This window comes from Periophthalmus magnuspinnatus, chromosome 24, assembly GCF_009829125.3.
Source record: "Periophthalmus magnuspinnatus isolate fPerMag1 chromosome 24, fPerMag1.2.pri, whole genome shotgun sequence".
In the NCBI taxonomy this organism is placed as follows: domain Eukaryota; kingdom Metazoa; phylum Chordata; class Actinopteri; order Gobiiformes; family Gobiidae; genus Periophthalmus; species Periophthalmus magnuspinnatus.
This window is the reverse complement of record NC_047149.1, coordinates 6,396,714-6,421,313: the sequence shown is the minus strand read 5'-3', so window position 1 is coordinate 6,421,313 and position 24,600 is coordinate 6,396,714. Positions and strand designations below refer to the sequence as shown.

The window sequence follows — 24,600 nt, the reverse complement described above, 5'->3', positions numbered from 1 at the left end:
CTTATTGGAGTTTGGAGATCCCGGTGTACAGAATGGGGCTGATGCAATTGGATTATCACTCTGTTTCTGTGGTTGCTGAGTGGTGCCAGAAAACGCCGATATAGCCATAATGATGCTGTTAATTAATGGAAAATTTGGAAATACAGAACACATCCCAGCTGGAAACCCAATCCTTCTTTTTCAGTCAAACACCTTTTATTTTTAGAGCTCCTCATAAAGTGTTACATTTTTTCATTTTCCAAGGAACCGGGAGGTGTTGAGGGATTGGGAAAAAGCTAATCTAATTCCTGTGAAATCTGATTCATCCTTCCCTCATAACTTTTAGAGAGTGAAGATAAGAAAGAATTTAGCATTACCAAAAATGTTAAACAAGGGGTATTATGCAAAATCGTTTTGGTTTTCTTTTAGCTCTCTACTATGTTCTAACAGTGTTCCCTCATAAAAAACACGCCTGAAGAGGGTTTAGATGTCATCCATCTCTCCCAGGCCTTATTTGAACCCTCCTCACGGATCGCTGTAAGATTCTGTCCAATGATCAGCCCACAGGTCTACGTCACTCATGCTCTCACACGACAAGTCTCCATAAATATACAAAAACATGATACAATACTGTACACAACAACTTGATAAACCTGACGTGATGTGCAGTAATTTCATTAGCGGGATGCACCCTGATTGTGTTGCAATAGTGCTCTGAAAGGGGAGTGATTTAGCACAGGGGGTAAAAGTAAAGTGAAACTTATAAAACATGTTAGTGTTGTTTTTGGCAAAACAATAAGAGGTAACATGGTGATCTAAATATGTTATGCGTTAGCAGTTAATAGAAGTAAAACCAACTCTTTAAGGTTAGGGTGCACTTTACTGTTCCCATAGGGAAACTTGTCCTCTGTATTTGACCCATCCTTCAGTGCCTCTGGGGCAACCTGTCAGAAGCAGTGGGGGTTGCATTGCTGTGCTCAGATACCCATCTCCAGATCTTGAGCTAATCTTGGTCAGGACTACCTTAGCTGGAAGATTTGACCTATGGTGCATGTTTTGGGTTGATGAGGGAAGCCAGAGTGCTTAAGATAAACCCACCCAGACACAGGGAGAACATACAAACTCCACAACTGGGCGTCAAACCCTGAACGTTCTGTTATTGTTAGCCACTGTTCTGCTTTAACAATAATCAATCCTATTTAGAGTTAAATGACCCAAGGAATTCACACTCCTAGTTGTAAGGCCAGCTCCAGTTTTTTTTATAGATTAGCGTACATATTTACTTATTTTGTAAAATAAGTTCACTTCAGAATTCCAGTTTCAAATTTTATCTTAAGTTATCAACATTAATAAGATGAACCCTATTCACGTCACAAAAGTGAAAGAGAAAATGTTAAATATTGATAGGACTTTAAAGTTCATTTTATTTTTCTTCCAAATACATCTCCACAATCCATGATTATTGGCTTATCTGGTTGTGATCAGATTTTTACTGGCCATGTTAAACGCACCACTGTCCCTGGTCTGACCCTTTATAGACAGTCTGCTTGAGTGAATGTATCGAGGCGTCCACAGACAGACTTGTGAGCCAGGGCTCCGACAGCTGTTCCCCCCTGGCTCCCCCTCTCCTCACCTCCTCACACTCCCTCAGTCTCCATGGGGACAGGCCCCACCTCCATCCTCCTTCATCTCATCACTTTTAATCACCGCGGCGACCGTGGACTGCAAGCACAATCAGCCTCGGTTTCATTATTCAACCCATGTATCAAGGGCACCGAGGACTCGCCGTAGGTTTCAAAGATTTTACTATGGAGAGAATATTTGAACTCAAAGGTGCCCCGTGTAACTTTTATTTACAACATAAAACTTGTCCATGGTGGCGAGCTAGTGACGGATCTGTGGAGCGGTGAGCCTGTTGAGAGTAAATGTGCATCTTTTTTAAAGAGGGGGTATTAAGAAAAATTTACTTTTTCTACCATGTTATAAAGTTTTTCTCTCAAGAAAAAACATGCTTGAAGAGGTTTTAGAGCTCATCCATGCATGTTTGAGTAATCTAGTGATCTCTCCCAACCCTATTCAAACCTATCCAGTGCTCCAGCCCACAAGCCTACGTCACCCATTTTTATAAATGTACGAAAGCATGATTCAGAACTGTATACTACAACTTCACAAACCTGATGCGATGTACAGTAGTTTCATTAGCGGGATGCACGTTGATTGTGTTGTGATAGCGCTCTGAAGGGGGAGTAGGGAGAGAGCAGAGCGTCAAAAACTAAACAGAAATTTGCTAAACGTGTTTATATGTTGTCTTTGGCGAAATATAGCATTTTTAAAATAATAAACAGTAACATGGTGATCTAAATGTAACATATACACCTGTGCTCCTGTACTTTGAAACTTTTCAGGCAACAGAATAGAGATAAGCAAGTTTAGAATTTTATCAGTTTCCTCTTTTAGTTCTATCTATTGGTTTTTAGTCTAATATAGAGGTAAAAGTAAGCATACAGATAATTCCCCATAGTAAAACAACATTTCTACTTTTGACTCAGTTAGCTTCTGTTGACCCTCCAAAAGATGAGCCAAGGTCATGTCGAGGAGTTTTAGATTGATGGGAGAAATCGCAGTACCAAAAAGACAATGAACCAGACACAGGGAGAACATGCAAACCACGCTTGTATATTTCTCACCATGGCAGATGCAAAACAAAGATTAATGAGTCTGGACTGTGAAAAATCCCCTCTGCACAGTACAAGCTTGTAAATCTATATGAAGCGAGCAGAGAAGGAAAATAAGTCAATGCTGTAACCACCGTGTCTAATGTACAACAGGTGCAGGACAATTATTTATGGTGCTATAGTGATGTTGTATTGATCTGGATGTGCTCTGTGGAACTTCAAGTATTAAGTGTAACTATACAAATATGGCCCCAACATAGTGGAATATCTGTGGAAGAGATCAACCAATATGGGTTTTTCCATAGACGATGCCGATACCATATTGTTTAGAAGACAGAGCAACTGAAAGCCGATCAGCTCTGCCAATTTTGAGCTTTTTTGGGCATTTTTAAGCTTTTTCTGATGAGCATTGAGACTTGATGTGTAATTATAGGATTCTGTTCAAAGTTCATATTGTCAACGCGTCTAGACGAACTGCCAGACTAATACAAGAATCACATTTATAATCCCAGTTTTAGTTTTTATATGAACATTTCTGTAGGTAGCTTTTGTAATGAGTTGTGTTTTAAAGATATAAATGCTATTTAAAGTTCCTGAACGTATAGTAGTAAAAAGCTGTTTCAGTGTATCCCTTCTTCGTTTTATATAATAATAGTAGAGCTATTGGTAAGGCATTAACCCTCAGATCAGAAGGTGGTGGAGCTGGTTTGATACTCGCTTTTGTCTGTGTTCATACCTGTTCCTCTCTCCAGTGATACTAATATGATCTGGTGACAGGAACTGGTTAGCTCTGGCAACAACTGGAAAAATGGACCAGCAAAATAACCAGATAAACAGTGTTACAGCAAAACTCATAGTGCCTTGCCTATGGACACAATGACAACATGCTGATATCAGACTGGGAAAATGGCCTTCAAGATGAACTGAGCCCTACAGACAGTAAAAATAACAAAATTGGTCATTCAAAATTTGCAGAGAATTTTGCACCCTTAGAAACAGGCTATGACTATTTTTCAAAATTATGTGGAATTACTTTAGACATTTTAAATTGCTCTGCATCAAAAGCTGCATTCTAATTTTTCTAACATATTCTTTTAAAACATCAATCTTTCATAATGTGCCTGTGAAGCAGAGGTGCCGAGGGCCTTATTAAAACCCAAGTCCAGCTCTGGTCCTGCTCTGTCCTGAAATGCTGTCTCATCTGTCACAGTGGGTAACACTGGAAGTCACACCTCACCACAGTTCTGTTCTGGTGTTAATAATGTGGTCTACTGCTGCACTCTCTCTGCACACTCCCCTTCTCCTGTTTTTTGTAGTCTGTAAATAAGATTATTAAACTTTTGTCGCCAAATTCTTATCTTAGGGTTGTAAGGGATGCATACTTGTAGTATTGGCTTGCATGGACCATATCATATCTGTTCTGGAGATACCGGTGTAAGAGTGGTAGGTCATATGAATCTTTTATCATATTTGCATGTGCACTGCAGCCTGTTTTCATTTCCGATGAAAGAATGCAGCTAAATGCTACAGCTAACGCCTGGAGCATCTTAAACGCTTGGCTCTGCAGATGCTAAAAACACTAATAATGACAGATGCTGGGTTAGTGGAGTGAAAGCTGAACTTTGACTAAAGTGAGCACTGTAGTCTGTCTGGCTGACAAAGCTCTCTTAAGCCTTAACTATGGAGCAGAGCGAACGTATGGTCTTTGTTTTTATTATGCAACATAACCATATGCTCTTCTACTCTCAGTGTCTTTTTTTTTACATCGTCTTTGGCATCGGAATCAAAGTCTCTGCAGTTGCTTCAGTGATTGATTATTGACTCTATATTGTGTAAATAGTGTAGTCTACACTGTGGGAGCAGTGTGTGCTTTAAAAAAAAATTATATATGTGTTTGTATGTATTTGATAATTTACAAGTGGGCACAGGAGTACAGGTTGCCTTGCAAAAAAAGAAATGAATTATAATAATGAATTAATGAATTATAATTTTTAGGCCATATTGTGCTGCCCTAGTTTGCACCATTTGTCATGACAACAGTCAGCTGATTCCAGTCAGTAATGTGTCACACAAGGCACAAGCTTCAAACCAATAGGCGACATCCATGCAGAAGCTTGAGGCGTAACAGGTGCAAACAAAGCCTTTTGGGAAATGACGACTTCTGCACTAAACAGAACCCACCTGCAAAAATCTGCCAAAGGCCTGATGATTCGATAGCATCTTGAATACCAACCAAATAAATAGTAATAAACATATGAGAAGAACTGCTGTCAGCATACATTAGGAAAGCTCCAGGACCATTGTACGGCTTCGTTTACTCAAGAACACTTAAAGTTTTTGAGAACAGAGTGGCAGAATGTCTTAAGAAGGCTATAACAAATTCTGCCCTCCTCCAGAAACGTCTACGAGCTTCAGAGCTGGGAGACTCGTACGATTTGTTACTGTAGTAGATTAATTTTCAGTTTTAGTTTTCAAGATGGAGCTAAATGACTTTGGCAAAGTATATGACTGATTTTTCTGACAGACATTACATTATGATTGGTGATTTAGGTTTTAATATTTGATTATGTTCAAAGTGCACATTTGAAACATGTCCAGAAGCGTTAACATTTGAGAGGAGACTGACAACTGATATAATCCAAGACTCCCATATATAACATGTCTGTAGAGGTCTGAACTAGTTAGTATTTTTAAATGATAAGTTTGAATATTTTGTTGTTTGCCAATAACTAAAAGAAGCAGCGTTTGTGATTTTGCCAGCATTCAGTTGCAGTTTTGGTTCCAGATGTCCTCAGGTTAGTCCCAGTTTCTACCTAGTTTGACTTTGCTCATTTGTAATACTCTAGATCTCAAATATTTTCCTAGCAGGTATTTGGTGTGAGCACTTTGTGAATCATTGCAGTACATGGTTCCTCTGTCAACAGCGCTCCTGGCCCTGGGAGCCACTGCCAGTATGCACAGGCTGTTCAAACATTGACACGGCTGGGTCCAGAATGCCTACCCCTCCTCTCCTCCCTCTCCTCTCCTCTTTTCCCCTCTTCCTCTCTTCACACCTGCTGCTGTCCTGGGCTCGTTTGGCTCTGTCCCATCCAGACCTTTTTGTCCAAACCTGTGGGATTCATGTCTGCCAAATGAGCCAAAACAAACAACAGATTCTTCCAAGTTCAGCTACGTTTTGCTATTAGCTAATCCCAACATGGCCGTGTTATGGCTTCTGTCATGTTTAGGGACCAAATGTTTTTAAATTAGTAAATTAATTGTGTTGATTTATCTCCTCCACTCCCCAACAAAGACGATTAGAACTCCACTTCTGTACCAAAAAAGTGAATAAATAAAAAACTTAAAGCAGTACCTCATCTTTCACACCAGCTGCTGTAGGCCTGAGCTGACCTGTTATAGAATTGTAAACTGCTGATGGTGTGGTTGGAGTTTCCCATGTGGACTGGAGTTTATTTTTTATCTGGGTCATCAGGTTGGCATCGCTTTAGCACTCTGCCCCCCCCCGTGAACACTGCGGACCTCGTGATTAAAAGCACTTCAGCGGACGCCCCGAAAATGTCATGATTCGTAACAGCAGAGAGTAGTTACTTATAAGGCTGTTTAGGTTACAATTAAACAGATTTCGTTGGCTTAAGAGAGAGAGATGCTGTAGATGTTTTTTTAAGTAAAGTAAGCATGTCAGTATATCAAGTTACAATTATTGGGAATTATAAGTATTCTCACAATTTAACAGCTATTCACAATTATTGAGACCATGATCAAATGAAATCCTCAATTTTCTCATATTCACTTATATTCATTGTCTAATAATATCCCTCTGTGCACAGTTTTATCAAATTAAACATTCTGAATGAGGAAATCAACTTAATGTGACATAAACAGCCAGATAAACACTTCAGATTTAGATGTACTTCATGGAATATATTGGATTCATTTAAAAATATGTTTTAATAATACTAATACTCAACACTCAAAGACGCTTCACGCATTTCAAGACAGACAAATAATAATTTTGCTTTTAAAATTGCGGCGATAATGATTTTACTAGTTCCTACATGTTGTGATCTGAATTATCATGATTATGGATTAAACAAATAATCTTGATCAATATCCCTAGCTGTTTTTCTTTATAGAACTAGCATAGCCAAAAATGATGATTGTGAATGAGTATATGCTATATGCTAGCTAAGACTGAACTATGAACTGCTAAACTAATACAAGAATCCCATGTATATCAGAACCAGTTTGTAGCGGTCTAGGCTACAAATCGGTTATCAATAGCAATAAAATGTAGTTTATTATTATTTGCAGAGGACTTGAGGCTGTGCTGTCTCTTTAATTGCAGCCTTTGTGCCAAACTGTCCGTGTCTGTTTACATTGAGGTTTGATTTCAACCATTAAACTTTATTCATTTGTCACTATACTCTAATATGAACCTACTGTTACTGTGTTACATAACTCCTCTATTTGGTTTTCTAAGATGAAGCCTTGTAAAATGTGCTAATAGCGTGGATGCTAACCTTTTTGGCACTAGCTGTTTTCCCCTCAGCCGTAGGTGATGAGGACATTACCACTGATTCTCTGAGTACAGGGCCAGTCCATCCAGAACTACGGGGGAGTTTTAGAGCCAGCACCATTCAAAATAAAACACATTGTGCCTTTTAATTGATCTTTTATGTAATCATTTTGGACACCTTTGCCTTTTTTATCATTTAAAATCATTTATGTATAACCTGTTTAATTTGAGTAGGCCTGATAAAAAAAGCTAAATAAAAAATCCTAGCATGGTTATAGTCTTGATGCTAACGGATAGACGCTTTGGTGATTTTTACAGTCTTAAAAACGTGAAAAACCAAACTAGTTCACTTACATTATGGACTTACCTTATATGTACCTACCTAATTATTCACCATGATGAGTTCATAAGCACTTTTCACAATTTTCAGAGGCAGTAACGACGATGCTAACAACTACTGGCATGCTTATATGCACTTCCTGATTAATGGACAATAAAATGTTGGCTAATAAGATGCAGAAGACACACAGATCAGGAGCTGATTATATAATATATCTGTATTGCGGCAAGACACATTTTGCTGAAATACATGGGAGAAAAATCCAAAATGGGGCCTTTAAATTAATCAAGAATGTGTGCGCTTTAAAAATACAGAGAAGCAATTTGTTTTTAATTGCTTATGTAGTAGAGTTTATTTCTGTTTCACTACCAAACTAGATTTCAAAAAGGTTTTCCCCCAACAAGAATAAAACTGCACACTACTGTGGCTAACTGCTCAAAGTCGAGTTAGCATAACACGCTATTTCCCTGATGACGAACACAAGACTCACTGTGGATTAAAATCCCCGTACAGATTTTGACTTTCCTTTTCCTACACACAGATTATGAGCACCATATTTTGGGAGGAGATTAGGACTAAGAGCGGGAGTAACATCTGTCTGCTATTAGCATGGACGCTAGTGGAGATCAGCAGTTTGGGGATTTTATTTTTTTGGTTGCTTCACTACTTTAACTATGGGGCTGCACCGTTTTGGAAATCGTCTAATTGTGATATTTATTTATTTATTTTCAGGCAAGTTATGCAATTTGCGATTAGACTAGCTAATTCAAACATGTTCAGAAGCGTTAACGTTTGAAGGCTGAGATCCAAGATGTTGTTATAGGTCTGTTAGTAGTATTTTTTTTGTGTATAGTGGGCAATCGACATAATCAAAATAATTCCACTTATGATTTGGTAATTATGTTAAAAAAATAAATAAATCATGAAAAAAATTGATTAAACTGGAATTAAACCAGGTTAAACCCTCGACTAAATCAGGACTGTCTGAAGTCTAGTACAGTAAAATATTAAAAGACCCACAGACCCCCTTTCCCCTTAAATACTTTAGCATCCCACAAGATTTCTACACCATGTTTCTTGAATAATTTTCTCATTGCATAATTATGTAAATTTCCATAGCCAAAATGAAATGACTTTGTCTGACTTTCTGAAAATGTGTGGAATCTTCATAAAAAAGGATTTCACTGTATATTTATCCCAAACCATTGTATATTTGTCCCAGTTTTATACAACAAATATCCCAGGCATCCCTATTTTTGACCAATTTGATGTGTGCCAACAGTAAAGAGGGAAATAAATTGTATTCTTTTAGCCAAAATACAGAAAAATGTGCTTGAAAATAACAATCGCAAAAGCATGTACTCAGCGGCACTGACTCACAAGAAAGTGGTCAAAGATATGTGAATACCTCCTGAATAAACCGAACGCATAACAATATTTTTAACGAGCTCTCTTCACAATTTCATTATTACAATGTAAAAGTCAAAACCAGTCTATCCACTTTGTTATTAGTTGTTATTTTCCCACATAAATTAATGACCCGTAACAAATTGTCACCGAGGTATTCAGTAATTGCTTTCTGGAAATTCCTGTCTCGATTTGACTTCTCACCGCAACTGGCAGCCATTTATTTCCTAATGTCTTCAATCATTCCGCACCCCAGACAAGATAAACGCTGCGGGGAGGAGGCCGGAATTTCACCTTTTTCCTCATGACACCTCCAGTCTTAGGTTGAAACAGGTAGCTCCGCACCGGGCCAGACTTTTAATTGCAGTGGACGGGAGAGTGGGCAGACATAATGTTAGCCTGATCGCTGTAATCAAGGCGGGCAGGTCGAGGAGGAAGTCATGCGGTCAGCCTCATGGGGGGTACGTAGAGGGCTATTAGCTGGAGACGGCAGCAGCTCAAGGCAGGTAAAGTAGGCTGTTATATTGTATAGTCATGCCAGGTCATATCATTAGCAGGTTCTTATTGATTTTGAATTGAAATTATACGGAAATTGCATGTTGAAGTTGGAGTCTGCAGCGGGGTAAAGTCAAGTCCTCAACAAGTCTGTCAACATATCTTGTCTGTAGCCATGCAAGTTTAGACCGCTTCAAACTATTTCTGAAATGCATCTGGTTCTCGAAATAGTTTATCGGTTCATATTTCAGTCTTCTCTCAAATGTTAATGCTCCCGGGTGTCATAAAATGTGCTGATTTAAAAATACAAAAAAATGAATTTGCAATATTTTTTCTGAAAATGGCAAATTGTGACAGGCAAAGTCGCTGTATTTGATTTTTACTGTCCTAAACATATGAAAAGCAGAACTAGTTGATTTTAAACAGCTTGCAGTTGTCTAAAGTTATTCCTCACTTTGCTGACAGACTCCTAGCATCCAATATACACAGTGATGAGTTTATAAGCACTCTTTATGGTAATGGTAACAACAACTAGCATGCTAACAGAGGATCAGCGCTATACTTGGTTTGTGGACAGAGAAAAATGTTTTATGATTAGATGCAGCATAAGCGGTCTCATTTGGAAACTATTTATTTATTACATGAAAAAATAAGGTCCTGACCCTTTAAAGTAGTACTAATTTAATCCCAAATGTATCCCTGTGTTTAGTCCTGGTTTAGCATCTTCAGATTTTATTTGAAATTAAGGCTAACTGGAAGATCTGTATTTCAAAAATAAGCACTGAGATAATCACACTAGAACTAGTTTAGGTTTGGATTGTGGAATGACGAGCCCAGTCACAGTAAAAATGCATTTTTTCCAAAGTAGTTCATTGCAATAAAAACACCTGCACATTCCAGGCAGCCCCCACCCCCTCTAGCAATCTCTCCCGGGCCCTATTCGAACCCTCCTTACGGTTAGCTTCATATCCAAAGCTCAGCCCACAAGCCTACGTCACCCATGCAGCTGCACAGCAATTTCTATATGCAAAGCCATGATACAAAACAATATACTACAACTTCACAAACCTGATACATTGTGTAAATAGTATCATTAGTGGAGTGATGTGATCTGAAGGGAGAGAGCATGAAATTTATGAAACATGTCAAATTTGTTGTTTTCAGTGAATGTAACATCTTAAAACAACAAAAGCCAACATGGTGATCAAAAATATTTCATGTGCACTTAATACCCCATAAAAGTTTAATACCCCCTATTTAATACTAATCATATCCAGTATTTTTCACCATATTAGTCAGCTCTTGCGCTCTCCTCTTGAACAACTGCAAATTCATGGAGGAGTATGAATAGATTATAAATGTCATCTTTGTTCCTTGACGGTGCTATGCCTTCCTTTCTACAGCTTATCCTTTACTCCTATCTTCCCACTCCAAGATGTCCTCCTCCCCGTGGACTCCAGCTGCCGTAATCTAATCTCCCTGCATCTAAAACGCTGGTCCCATGGAGGAGATGGAATAAAACATGGCTGTACTCTTCTGTTTGTTTTGCAAGATGTTATCTGTCTCCAGTGCAGCGTTTCTACTGTAATGAAATGCTTCTTAAATTCAGCAGTAGGCCTGGGGGAGCGTATGCTTATCAAAGTCTATCTAAGATATAACAAGAGGAGCAGGTATGTCAGCGAAAAGGTAAACTGTACCTGCATTTGTAAAGTCTGACAGTGTAGACTAGAGGAACTGGCTTTGGTGCTATGCGGGTAATGTGTTTTGATATGGCCAGTTGAATTCGGCTACGATTTTATAACACCTTAGGGACTTGTTTAAATTGCTATGCTGTTTTTTTGTCCCTGTCGGGGTCACTTGGAAAAAAATCACTTACAGCACTTAGATGTTCATATCTTGCACGTATTTGAGCAAAAATACGTCTGCTGTGTACTGTTTGTATCTGTCTGTAAATTATAAAGTGTTTTATTGTTTGATAATCAGTAAGTGAACTGTTAGCATGCGAGTTGTGATGCTCTGCTCTGACCTCTGAAAGTTGTGAAAAGCGCTTACAAACTCATCATGGTGAGTAATTAGGATGCTCAGAATGCATAATTTAAGTGAGGAATAACTTTGGACAATTGCAAACTGTTTAAAATGAACTACTGTTTTTCATGTTTTAAGACAAATCGGGCACAGTATCTTTTACACCAAAGACAAAAAAATACTTGTATATACCATCATTATTGGACTGTTTTAGTTTTTGTTGACAGTTCATTCTTTATTAGGAATGCATCGATCCGGCTTTTTCAATTCTGATACCGATTTCGATAATATAGCTTTAAGTATCTGCCAATACCCTTTGTCAATCCATACTAGCTCAGAGACTGAAAATGGTGTTTATTTCCTTTAAACAAAAATAAAATCCAACAAAAATGATCCAAATGTGTGATGTTGTGATGTGTGTGCTGTTATTTATCCCTCAATAACTACAGAACAACACGGTATAAACAAAAATTCAAACATTCTGAGACTTTCTAGGCCAACTACGATCAGCAAATAGTCTTATAACATCAATTTGTATCTCCAAACGGGATATCGGTTGAATCGATGTTTGTATATCCAATTCACTATTCACTATCGATGCTGATATCCCATAGCACTATTCTTGTACCTGCTTTTTTCTTTATAATTCACAAGCTCGCCATGAATCTTCTTAACTTTTTACAAAGTCAGACATGAATGATGGATGAATTTCCTGAAGCTTTTAGAATGTAAACAACCTCCAGGTGATTTGTTGAGACTGAAGAGAAATCAAACATGAGTCAGTTGAGTGTGAAATGCGAGCCCGGTGCTGCGCTGGTCTGATGCGGATGATTGGATGTCCCTGGTTTGATAGAGCTGCTCTGTGATGCTGTGGGTAATCTGAGATCGTGATGACGGCTGGATGATGTAGACGCTAAAAGGAGATTTGCTGGAGCTGTGTCTGGTGTAAAGACTGGATTTCACCTCTCTAAGCAACATGAAAAATGAGAAAATGAAAAAAAATTGCACAAATAGGCACATTGTAGCACAGTTTTGGGGGTAGAAAATCCATCCACTCATTTCTACCATTATTATTAACAACAATAACACGATGATAGGGATGGGACAAAATTTGGTACCACAAGATCTTGCAAGACAAACTATTCACAAGGTTGTGCACACATGAGGGAAATGATCTTGTGAATGGCAACAGAAATATTTAATAAAATAAAATAAAAATTGTGAGGCCTAAACGGGAATATGAGTCGTACAATTTTTATATTGGGAATTGTCTCGTTGCCATGAACCTAATCTCGTGTCTCGTCTTGTAGAAATTGCATCTTGTCCCATCTGAACAAGATACATACCTACATGATGTGTGAGGTTGTAGAACTATTTTAAAATATTATATTAAAGTAGATGGCTGTAGCGGGGTTAGCAGAGTGGTTAGCAGAGTAGTTGGTGTCTCTTTTCATGTGGAATTGGAATAAAAAGTTGTTTATCGCCTCTGAAACTCAGACTACATCAAATATTTGTCTCATTACTCATGCAGAGTGTGTTCTTACATGACTAATCCTATCCTTTTTTTCTTACAGGGCCCTGGTGTGAGGAGCAGCCAACACTGATCCAACCATGCTCCGCTGGGACAGACCCCCACACCGCCCTTTTTGTCACTGAGCAACATGCCTGTCCTGCTTCACCCTGTAAGGGGCACAGCTGCCCTCATGCAGCCCTCTCTCTCCACATAGGCCTGAAAGACATTTTGTCTCCACAGAAATGGCTTCATTGCTGATTCAGTCCAAGCCCGTGGAGAGTAATGTGAGGTGAGACTTGCCCTTTCACCCTTTGAAGAGCTCAGCGGAGACACTGCAGCAGGAGAGCACTGCTTTTTGCTTCAGATTAGCGTCGGTCCGCTGCTCCTGACAAGGTCGTATCATGGCTGCTGCTGACGCCCACCCGAGTCTGCCGGGGCGAGGAGCGGACTGAAACATGCTGCGTACTGGCGGAGGGGGCGGCTCCACGGGGGGCCAGCCATGGGTGCTGCGCCGCGTCCGTCTCACCTGGCTCAGCTTCATGCTCTTCTTCATCCTGGTCTTCTTCCCACTCATCGCCCACTACTACCTGACCACCATCGACGAAGCCGGGGGACCAGACAAGCGCATCTTTGGCCCACGACCCGGAGGGGAGCTGTGCGAGGCCAAGCACGTGCAAGACCTATGCCGAATCCGCGAGTCAGTCAGTGAGGAGCTGCTGCAACTGGAGGCCAAGAGGCAGGAGCTGAATGGAGAGATTGCACGGTTGAACTTGCGAATTGAAGCTTGCAAGAGGAGCATCGACAGCGCGAAACAGGACCTTCTCCAGCTTAAAAACGTCATCAGCCAGACGGAGCATTCATACAAAGAACTGATGGCGCAAAATCAGCCTAAATTGTCTCTACCGGTTAGATTATTCCCAGATAAGGAGGATCCAGGAATGCCTCCGCCCAAATCGTCCCGCTCTTGTCGCCTGCACTCCTGCTTCGACTACGCCCGCTGCCCCATCACCTCCGGCTTTCCTGTATATGTCTACGACCCTGCGTCTTACCCGTGGGGAGAGCTTATTGATCCGCTAGTGAAACAGGCTGTTTTGGCAGCAGCAAAAAGCAACATCTACATAACTGACAACCCCAGCATTGCCTGTCTTTACTTGGTACTTGTAGGTGAGCTCCAGGAATCCTCCAAGATACCTCCTTCTTCTGATCTGGAGAAGCAGCTCAAAGCCCTTCCGTACTGGAGGAACGACGGACACAACCACGTCTTGGTGCACTTCTCCAGGACATCCACAATACAGAATTTCTTGTACAATGTGAGCACAGGAAGGGCAGCGGTGGCACAGTCTACCTTCTTGGAGCAGCAGTACCGCGAGGGTTTTGACCTTGTTGTTTCGCCGCTAGTCCATGCCCTTTCAGAACCAAACTTTTTAGAAATCCCTGCGCAGGTTCCTGTCAAGAGGAAGTACTTGTTCACTTTCCAGGGGGAGCGGGTGGAGTCGCTAAGGACCAGTTTGCAGGAAGCACCTCCACAGTCGTTTGAAGAGGAGATCGAAGGGGACCCACCTGCGGACTATGACGACCGCATCATCGGCACCTTAAAAGCGGTTCAAGATAGCCACTTGGATCAGGTTTTGGTGGAGTTTACCTGCAAGAGTCCTCAACCAAGCTTACCTACTGAGTGGTCTCTTTGCGGGACCAGGGAAGACCGCTTGGAAGTCCTTAAAGTTTCGACCTTTGCTTTGGTCATTGCTCCAGGAGATGGACAAGTGGTAGCTTCAGCTGGATGTGGCATGAGGCTATTCGAAGCGCTAGAAGTCGGCGCAATCCCGGTAATTTTGGGGGATCATTTAAGACTTCCTTACCACCATTTAATCCGTTGGAGTGAAGCAACAATTATTGTCCCCAAACCCAGAGTCACCGAGTTACATTTTCTGTTGCGTAGCTTATCAGACAATGACCTGCTAGCAATGCGACGGCAAGGAAGATTCTTATGGGAAGCTTATTTTTCAACGTCTGAAAATGTTCTAAACACAATTCTAGCTAGCATCAGAACTAGCATACAAATACCGGCAGCTCCAATCAAAGAGGAACCCGTGCAAGAGATCCCGCACAAGGCTGGTAAAATAGCCGGGACAGATGCTAACCTAGCCGACAACGCAGATCTAGATTTGGGGCCAGTGGAGACCGAGCCCCCTTACGCATCGCCACGGTTCCTCCGAAACTTCACCTACACAGCATCAGACATATACAGGTGAGAATGTCAAATGTTAGATTTTTGTGTCATGATTATTGCTGAGATGAAACTTTATTGGATTACCATTGTTGAGACCAGGCAAGTTAGTTCCAGGCTAGTTCATTTTCAATATCAAAACTCCTGGGACGTGGACATCCATGTCTTGTTTGTAAATTTGTTTATTTTTAGTTTATATGGTCTAATAGGACTGGAAAAATCAGTGTGTTAACTCATTGTGTCAATCTTCCCAATTCTATGGACACATTGGACAGAAGGAACAGACTAAACAGAACTAATTGCTAAATGGACTAGAGTTTATTTCAGCACCATATGTGTAAGCCTTATTAAACCTTCTGTATTGTATTGTATCATTCACAGGTCTTCATCAAGCTGAATAAACAAAATACTAGGCCATTATAAACAAATTTGTCATTAAATACATGGTTATGTTTTGTTCACCTCTTATTCAATGCTTTACAGTGTGTAATATGTCTAAATTGACAACTTGGAGCACAATAATTAAGTATGTATGTGATTAATAGTGATTAACTGCAATTAATTGGATTGTTTTTAATTGCTTTTTTCCAGATCTGCAATGAATTACTTTTGTTTTTTTTCTTGATTCCCGCCCCTAGTTATTGATCAAGATTAAGATCAAGATCAAGAGATAATTTAGGTTATATAGAAACCAAGGTATCACACAATTTATACAGACATTTACATAAATTACATACATGTGTGATCAAATTAGTTTTTTACATTACACATACATTACTCAAATTCTTACAGTCAATCAGATTTAATAACTTTTCAAATTTTTCTACAGGACGTGGAACCGTGCCCCAGGACCCTTCCACTTGTTCCCCCACACCCCTCTAGACCCCGTCCTGCCCTCTGAAGCCAAGTTCCTGGGCTCGGGCACCGGGTTCAGGCCTATCGGAGGTGGGACGGGAGGGTCGGGGAAGGAGTTTCAGGCAGCTCTGGGTGGGAACATGCCCCGAGAACAGTTCACTGTGGTGATGCTGACCTATGAGAGGGAGGAGGTTCTCATGAACTCTCTGGAGAGGCTCAATGGACTGCCCTATCTCAACAAAGTGGTGGTGGTGTGGAACTCTCCCAAGCCCCCCTCAGAAGACCTCCTGTGGCCTGACATTGGCCTGCCCATAGTGGTGAGAGAAAAACATACAGTTAAAATCAGTGGGTAGCGGGGTAGAGTAGCCAAAAACTGTACTGAAGTAAGAGTAACATAAAATGAAATTACTATATTAATATATAGTAATATAAAATGTACTCAAGTAGAAGTACGAAGTGGTGCCCCATGGAATTAAGTAAGAGTGAAAAAGTATTTGGGAAAAGTACCACATAAGTAAGAGTAACTTTAACAGTAACTTAAAATTATAAATGAGACTTTACTTATCGACAGGTAATGTAATTTGAAGGACAAAACATTAAATAATGCATAAAATGTGGTATTTTCAAAGGATAGACACAATAATTAGAAACTAATTCATGTCTGAAGGAGAACTGCGAGAAACACTCATGTTCAAATCACTATTATTGAAACTACCCACCTCTGGTTAAAGTACATTCAGTCAGGACTGTGCTTCTTCCCATCTTCCATTCATTTGAAATATCAGCATTTGTCAGATGTAATTAGTAATGTGTTTGTAGAGTCACATACTGTTTAGTTTACTATGTGGCCTATAGTGGCTTTCAGACTTTAGAACTGGCAAGATGTCACTCTAACAGATGGAGTGGCAGAGCCAGTTTTTCCTATTGACGCATGAGATTTTTATAGCAGTTATTCTAAATCCACCACTGTAAACCTGATTTATTTTCCCATAAATTAATATGAACAATATCATTTTTTACCGGCCCGTCTCTAATAAATATTATATAACTGTGTAGCCAGAGCTGCCCAGGAGACGGCCGACAGAAACCTGTTCTTTATCCTTCAGAAACAACGACTGTGCTAACACTCATTTGCATCTTAAACAAACAGCGACAGGTGTGGTAATCTAACAAAGTACTTGGATTAGTCAACTGGCATCCCTACCACAATAGCTATTGTCCTCCTCCACTATACAAATCTACTACATATGTTGGTTATAGTCCTAGATTAGATTAGACCTATAATAGACCTGGTTTAAGATCTGGTCATTATTGGCCTAATACATTAAAACTTGACCAAAACGATCATGTTATTGGCAGTTATTACAGTATCGGTTGTCATACTTCTCATTAGTCTGTGCGCTAGTCCTTATGAATCATCTCTAGCTGCACTTTGTAAACTCCTCTTGCTGATTTGAGTTCTTTCTGTGGTCCTCAGGTGGTCCACACGGAGAAGAACAGCTTGAACAACCGCTTCCTGCCCTGGGACGCCGTGGAGACTGAGGCTATCCTGTCCATAGACGATGACGCTCACCTCCGGCATGACGAGATCATGTTTGGATTCAGGTCAGTCTCTCCCACAAAATTAAGTGGATTTATTAGATTTTATACAGAGAATGTCCATAGTCAGTAAATTGTCTGAACTTAACAATTTGTAAATATTTTTTGAAAGTTCTATATTCCACAGAATTGATTCTTGTGAGCTTTAAGCCATGTTATAATGTTGTTACCTCCTCAAAAACATATCTTGAGTTTTGTTTCATTCACATGTTTCAATAATCCTTTATTATTAGTCTGTAAACATCTGCAAAGCTTGTGCACTTGTCATGTCATGTAGTGATAGTTACAGCCACCTTTTACTTTAGTTCAGTAGAGATTGGCAATTCCAGGGCTGAAATCATCCAAATGATTCTAGTGAAGATGGAGTTTAAAAACACAACAGTAGAGCACTTCCTGTATTACCCCATGACATCACAATGAGTGTTTTATGTTTGAGAGAAGAGCAAAGCCTAAATATGCAAGGTTTGTGTGTTAAACAAGTTTAAATGAAGCAAAACATAACTCCAGGTCTGAGGGGTGATGAGGAAATAACATCCCTGTCACTTTCTTGTCCGTCTTACCTAGACTGTTTTTCAGTTTTGCATTAAACTTGTCCATCTTGCATTCAGCTATAAGTGTTTTTATTGCTATATATTGCTAATACCTTGAAAAACATGCATTCTTACTGTGAGCAGGCTTGCTTCTCTACTGATCTGACTCATAACTTGGGCTGGCGTCACCTGCTTGGCTGTATGCATATAGTTTAATGACACAGCGCGGAACATTCCACGCATAGTAAAACGTCTGTATGGAGACAAACAGGACTTGCATAGCGAGATAATTTACGGAAGTAATTTTCTGACTGATTAAACCATCATTTAACGAAATAAACCTGTTTTTTCATCATAGTTATTGTGTATTTTAGATATATTTTGCTCCTTTGCTGTCAATCATTTCTATTTATGTCAAATCTGCTGCCCATGTTCAACAATTAAGTAAATTTGTTAAAGGTCCTACTTGACTTCGTCAAAAACATACCTGGATTTATGTTTTCATTCACACATATTTGAGTAACATATTAGTCTGTCTACATCTCCAAAGCTCAAAATGCTGAGTTCCACCTTGTGATGTCATGAATATATGCTGGGCTTGTGTGTTAAACATGTGTGAATGAAACAAAACAAAACTCCAGGTATTTTTTGATGAAAAAACAACAAACAGTATAACATAGATCAGAAAATAGCTTAACATGAGTCCTTTTCATTTCATTAAAATTTAAAAATGCAAAAAATATGGGGCAACATTTAGTCAAATGTTAAATATAATGACTTTAACTGTGTTTTAGTGAAATGAGTAGTCTATCCATGTTCCCCGAGTAGACACCTTTTGAGAGATGACGCAGCTCATGACAATTATGTCTCAGGTTAGAATTGTGCTGTACGAAGCTGACACATTTTTCAGAGCACTGTGACAGTAGCAGTGATTCATCCACTCCTCACTCAGTCTGTTAAACTGCTTCTGTCACTAAAGCTGCCCTATGGCAAGAAGAACTAAATGTGACAGCGGAAGATATTTTATGACCAATAATATTTTATGACCTAATGATATCATTTGTGATCATTTCAAACATTATATATTTTTAATTTTTTTTACTAAGTTATAGTTGTATTTGGAGGGATTCGTGCATGTTTGAGCCATCTTTAATGTCTTATTTCCAAGACACCATTTTGCTGATCAGCTTTCCCATTTCACCACCAACTGTACATACACACTGCTCTGTACTAACTTCATTGTCTAATTTTATTAATCGGCGATACGCATAGGATTCAGCAGCATCACATAGTCATTTTAGTACAAATGAAATCAGATCACACTGCTTGGCATGTGTGATGTGCAGCTACCCATCGGAGGTGCCCACAGCTCCACGGCTCTTTGTTGTGATGATGTTTATAGCGACGTCAGCTCCCATTGGGCACCGCCGTTTTTCAAAGTGGACGTCAGCACACTGATGATTTGTTTCATTAAGTTGTTTTAGATCAATATTGTGATTTTAAATGTGCAAGTTGTAACATGATGATCCACTGGTGTTGTAGGTTTCTGTATAGCAGACACAGGCACAATGTCTTCTTTAATCAAATTTTGAGATTCAGTCATCTGTATTGGTCAGTTATGATCTTGGGTCTTTTTAATGGAGAGGTTTACAACCAATCCTGCCAGTCACACTCACGTAAAGAAGTGGACTAAGTGAGTGTGACGTCACCCATAACATGCAGTAAAATGAAGCTTAGTGAGCGCTTACGGAGCGAATTTGGAGCCTGGCTCTATATTTGGAATTCCGACAGTGAGTATCATAGAGCCAATCTGGAGCAAAGCTGTGGAAGGTAACACCCCTTCCTGCCCACAGGGTTGGTGGGCACTTGGCAATGCTGTCAATCAAACCTGTTGCTAACACTAGTGGGTGTGACCTCAGGGAAAGAAGGCAGCTGATTTGTCTCTTATTAATGTTCATATCTTTGTATAGTGACACAGTAGCCAAACATAAACACCAGGATCTTGTAGAGCGGGTTAATATGAAAATTTTTTAAGGCCTAAATGACAAGCCTGACAGTCGTAAGTCTGTTTTAATTATGATTAGGGTTGTCAAAAGTATAAAAAATCAGATACTATTTGATACTAAAACCAGTATCGAAAATAGATACTGACGTTAACAAGCACTGATAATGAAAAAATCCCATAAACAAGACACAATTGGACCTTTCTTGAACAGTTTTAGAGTAATCTTGAACTTTATCAACACCAGTATAGAACCATATGGGAACTTAAAGAGGTGGTATTTTATTTCTAAGGGGTATTAACTGCCAACACATAACATATTTAAATCACCATGTTACCTTTTATTGATTTGAAAATGCTATATTCATCGAAAACAACAAATTATCATGTTTTATAAAACTTACATATATACATATTTATATTACAGTTTGCATACACATTCGTAACATTTTAAACCCATCTCTGACCACTCTGAACGTGACATCTTGTATTCATTTGCTTGACTTGAGGTGTCAAGTAAGCTAACTGCAGTAGTTTGGATGCCCTCCCCTGTGTGCTGTTGTACCAGTGCAGCATGTCCAGACTAGCTCACACGTCTCCACACATTTAACCTCATGTTGTGCACAGGGCAGTTGTCATGATTTCTCCCAGAATGTGTCAGGAATGTAGCAGTGTGCAGCCCAACCCCTGTGATGTGGACTCGTGTGAACTCATCCTGATATTTGATGTTTTTTTTGTTTTTCGGTCTTTTTCTGTAGGTTTAAAAAAGACAGCACTGTATATGGCAATAATGCAGTGCTGGTTATTGGTTTACCAAAAGGACTATAATTACATTCTATTATTAAAAATACTTTTTTTCTTACTATCACTGTATTGAAATCAGTATTCAGATTTTGTGTTTATTCCTAAGTATCAAAATTGTGTATGGTAATAACCACAACTATCACATGAAAAGAAATAATGCAGATAATTCAAAGTTTCATTTTGTAACACCGTTTGACAAGTAAATAAAGTTACCGGTATACGCAAATTTAAGTAAACACACTCCTATTATATTGTATTATAAATACTGTGATTCCTATCATACTATTACTTGATTATTGAATATCACATTGTGCAGCGCTAGAAGAGTCAAATTGGGTCCAACTTTATCAAACCGTAGAGCGTGGAACCATGTACAGAAACCATACCACAGTGTCACAGTAAGGATCTGCAGACTATATGTCGTCTAAGTGTGACAGATTGTGATGTTAATTAGCCCAGAGGGAAAAGACACTTGACAGACTGAGTCTTCTTTAAACAGATGGAAGTCTCTAACACTATGCACTGTAAAGAAGAGAGATACGTATACTGTGACCGCACTAGCATGGATTTAATGCCAACACAACTCATTCTTATGTTTTGAAGATATTTACAATGTGTATATCTACACTTGTTCTGTTACTATAAGAATACCCATTTTCAAATGATCTGAATATTAAAAACCTCTGTAATTGAACATCTCCCTGAGATGAGCAGGTAGCAAACCACAGGTTCCAAACCAAAACAAACATGGCAGCGACACTGTCAAACATACTTAACCTATTTTAGCTCAAATAATATTTTGTTTATAAAAACATGCAAAAGAAATAACTTTGTGCATCCGATGGGAAAGATGCTTTTCGCTTTACTTGATTTAACAAAACAGTTTGATTTCTGGGCATCCTGATGGGTCCTGATCACTTTCAGTGAAAGTCTTTCCAGACTGATAATGAAACTCAGAGCGCAGCACATGAGCCTGGTGTGAGCCAGGTGAACACATTGCACCTTTAATCACTAGTCTAATTATAATGGCAGTACTGGTCTAAAAATTAATGCAGCTCATGGCTTTCTATCTGTTGTTTTGTTTAGCTTTGTTTTGTGGTTTTGTCTCTAATGGAATAAACAGTAATAGGATTTATAACCCTGAATAGACCCTCTTCAATATGGCTTCAGCCTATTCTGTGTGCTGTGAGAGTGGTAATGTGCCTAGAGGAGCTTTGAGCTAATGTTATTAACCCTTGTGTGTTCCAGAGTGTGGAGGGAGGCCAGGGACCGAATCGTGGGCTTCCCAGGACGCTACCACGCCTGGGACGTCAACCACCAGTCCTGGCTCTACAACTCCAACTACTCCTGTGAGCTGTCCATGGTGCTGACCGGAGCCGCCTTTTTCCACAAGGTAAACAACACACACCCTCAGTACACCTGCCTTATGGCATATTCTGTGAAACACTTCTGTGACACTTTGACATCTACCATGTCAAAAAGTACCTTTTTGATGATTCTGTCCACAAATCCAAAAGGTTCCAGGCATGTGACGTCACAGCATTGTATAATCTCTATAGTTTAAACTGAACTGGAGACAGGTCAGATTTCTATGGTGAAATTTGCTGTCAGAATACAGATTTGTCGACCTGGTTTATGGTTAATCTCTGTTTCATGTGGATAGGTCCAGTAATTATAAACACTGGCACAAAGTTCAGTGTCTTCTCTGTCAAGATGAATAAGTATGAATGCTTATTTTCTAGCAATAGCTTCATACACGTTAGCAATAGATATTCAAAATTCTATTAAATTCAAATTTAATTTTGCAGGTTTTGTGCAGACTCATGACTGCACTTTGGATTTAAAATGTGGTTTTGCTTGGTCTGTTTAATGCCACACTGTGGATCATTCCTGGCAAAGCAATGGCATCTCCAAATAGAAAAACAGCTGGCATATACCCCCACCAGAAATGTTACTTTGTGCACCTTTAAATAAGTCAGAGTGGTATATCATTCCAATAATTATCTAAGTTGAAATAAAAAGCAGAGTCTAATTCAAAATGATTGTATTTGATGGTGTAGTAACAATAACCCTAATCCTAATCACCATTGAATAAAATTAGTCTATTCTTCCTTCCTGTGGTAATGGCTGTATTCTAAAGAGCCTTGTCCTCTTGTCCTCTTTAGTACTATGCCTACCTGTACTCGTACGTGATGCCCCAGGCCATCAGGGACATGGTGGACGAGTACATCAACTGTGAGGACATCGCTATGAACTTCCTGGTGTCGCACATCACCCGAAAACCGCCCATCAAGGTCAGTGACAGAGCACCCACCACACCCAAGAGCACCCAGTGTACTCTCCAGAAGGACACATTTCTATTTCAGCCCATCAAAGCATAGGCCACTATATCAATGTCAAGCTATACATTAAAAGTGTTGTTCATTTTTACTGTAAAACATTTAAAAAAAGAACAAGTTAATTTTAAATGATAGTGAGTGAATTCTGGAGGTTCTGAGCTTCCACATGAGGCCTGTCCATAAACTGAGAATGAGACAAACTTGTATGTGTCTCTGTCTGCCGGTTAAGGCTCTGGCAGCTCAGGTTCTGTTGTGATTGTGTACTTCCTTCTTTTAAAAAATTGAGAGTGCACTCTTAAACCTGCATACTGTACCTTTGAATAAATGGAAATTGTGGAAATGTGGGTAATAGTGGGCCTATCTATTGTTTTCTTGTATTGTCTTGAGGGTTTATCAGCGGTAGAAATAGGAGTAGTAGTATCAGCAATAGTTGGAATTGTAGGAATAGTAGTAGTAGTAGTAGTAGTAGTAGCAGTAGTATTGCAGCTTACCCACTACAAAATGGCCGACTTTTGTCCCCTGTATTTCAGTGAAAGTGCACTCATTGGCGGAGTGCATTTTTACAGACCTACAAAATGATTCCAATCACGACCGAGACAAAAATGTCAAACGTCCGGCTCCAGTTATTTTTGATTTAATAGGTCTGTTGTGGAGGTGAGGTAAGGACAGACCTAACGCAGCGTGGCAATTACTCTGGGATGTTATGCTTTTTGATTTATGAATCTAGGACAGATGTGTGTTTTTAAAGGACACATTATGCTTTGTCACATTCACGCTTGTTTCACTAACACATTAACCCAAAGTTGTCTTCTTTGAACACTCAAAAAACGCTCTATTCAAATTTTGCCCAGATTGTTGCCTTTGGACTTATTCTGCGCAGTTTTAATATCCATAAATCATTGCTCTCTTGTTCTACGGTTAAATTGTGTCTATTAGCATAGCTTTCACAGGGAATATGTGCTGATTCTTTTACTTTCTAAATGTTTATTCCCATTGCTGACAACAGTGGGAGCTCCAAAGCCTAAAAACTAAAAACTACACTCACTGGAAACTAATGTGCAATTTATAGAATGTGTTTTTCAAATGTAGATATTATTTTAAGTTAGACAATGTGAAACGCCAGAAGAAAGCATAATATGTGTTTTTTAAATGTGACTGAAGAATGCATCTTTGACTGTGTTGAGTTTAGTTTGTGGACAATACTTCCATCAGGAGCGTACATGAACATAGCGTAGCATATCTGTCCATTAGGCTAATTCGATTCAGTTTGTAATGACTAGATCTAAGTGAATTT

The 24,600-nt window shown here is 39.4% G+C and overlaps 1 protein-coding gene across 1 annotated transcript in view; it reads left to right on the top strand.

Moving 5' to 3' along the window:
• extl3 (exostosin-like glycosyltransferase 3) overlaps positions 1 to 24,600 on the top strand; it is a 46,983-nt gene that overhangs the window by 20,878 nt on the left and 1,505 nt on the right. Inside the window, exons 2-6 of the mRNA XM_033991052.2 lie at positions 13,012 to 15,198; positions 16,007 to 16,349; positions 17,510 to 17,637; positions 22,216 to 22,360; positions 23,133 to 23,261. Of these exons, the coding sequence (XP_033846943.1) occupies positions 13,406 to 15,198; positions 16,007 to 16,349; positions 17,510 to 17,637; positions 22,216 to 22,360; positions 23,133 to 23,261 (2,538 nt within the window). The 5' untranslated portion in view covers positions 13,012 to 13,405. The remainder of the gene's footprint in view (positions 1 to 13,011; positions 15,199 to 16,006; positions 16,350 to 17,509; positions 17,638 to 22,215; positions 22,361 to 23,132; positions 23,262 to 24,600) is intronic.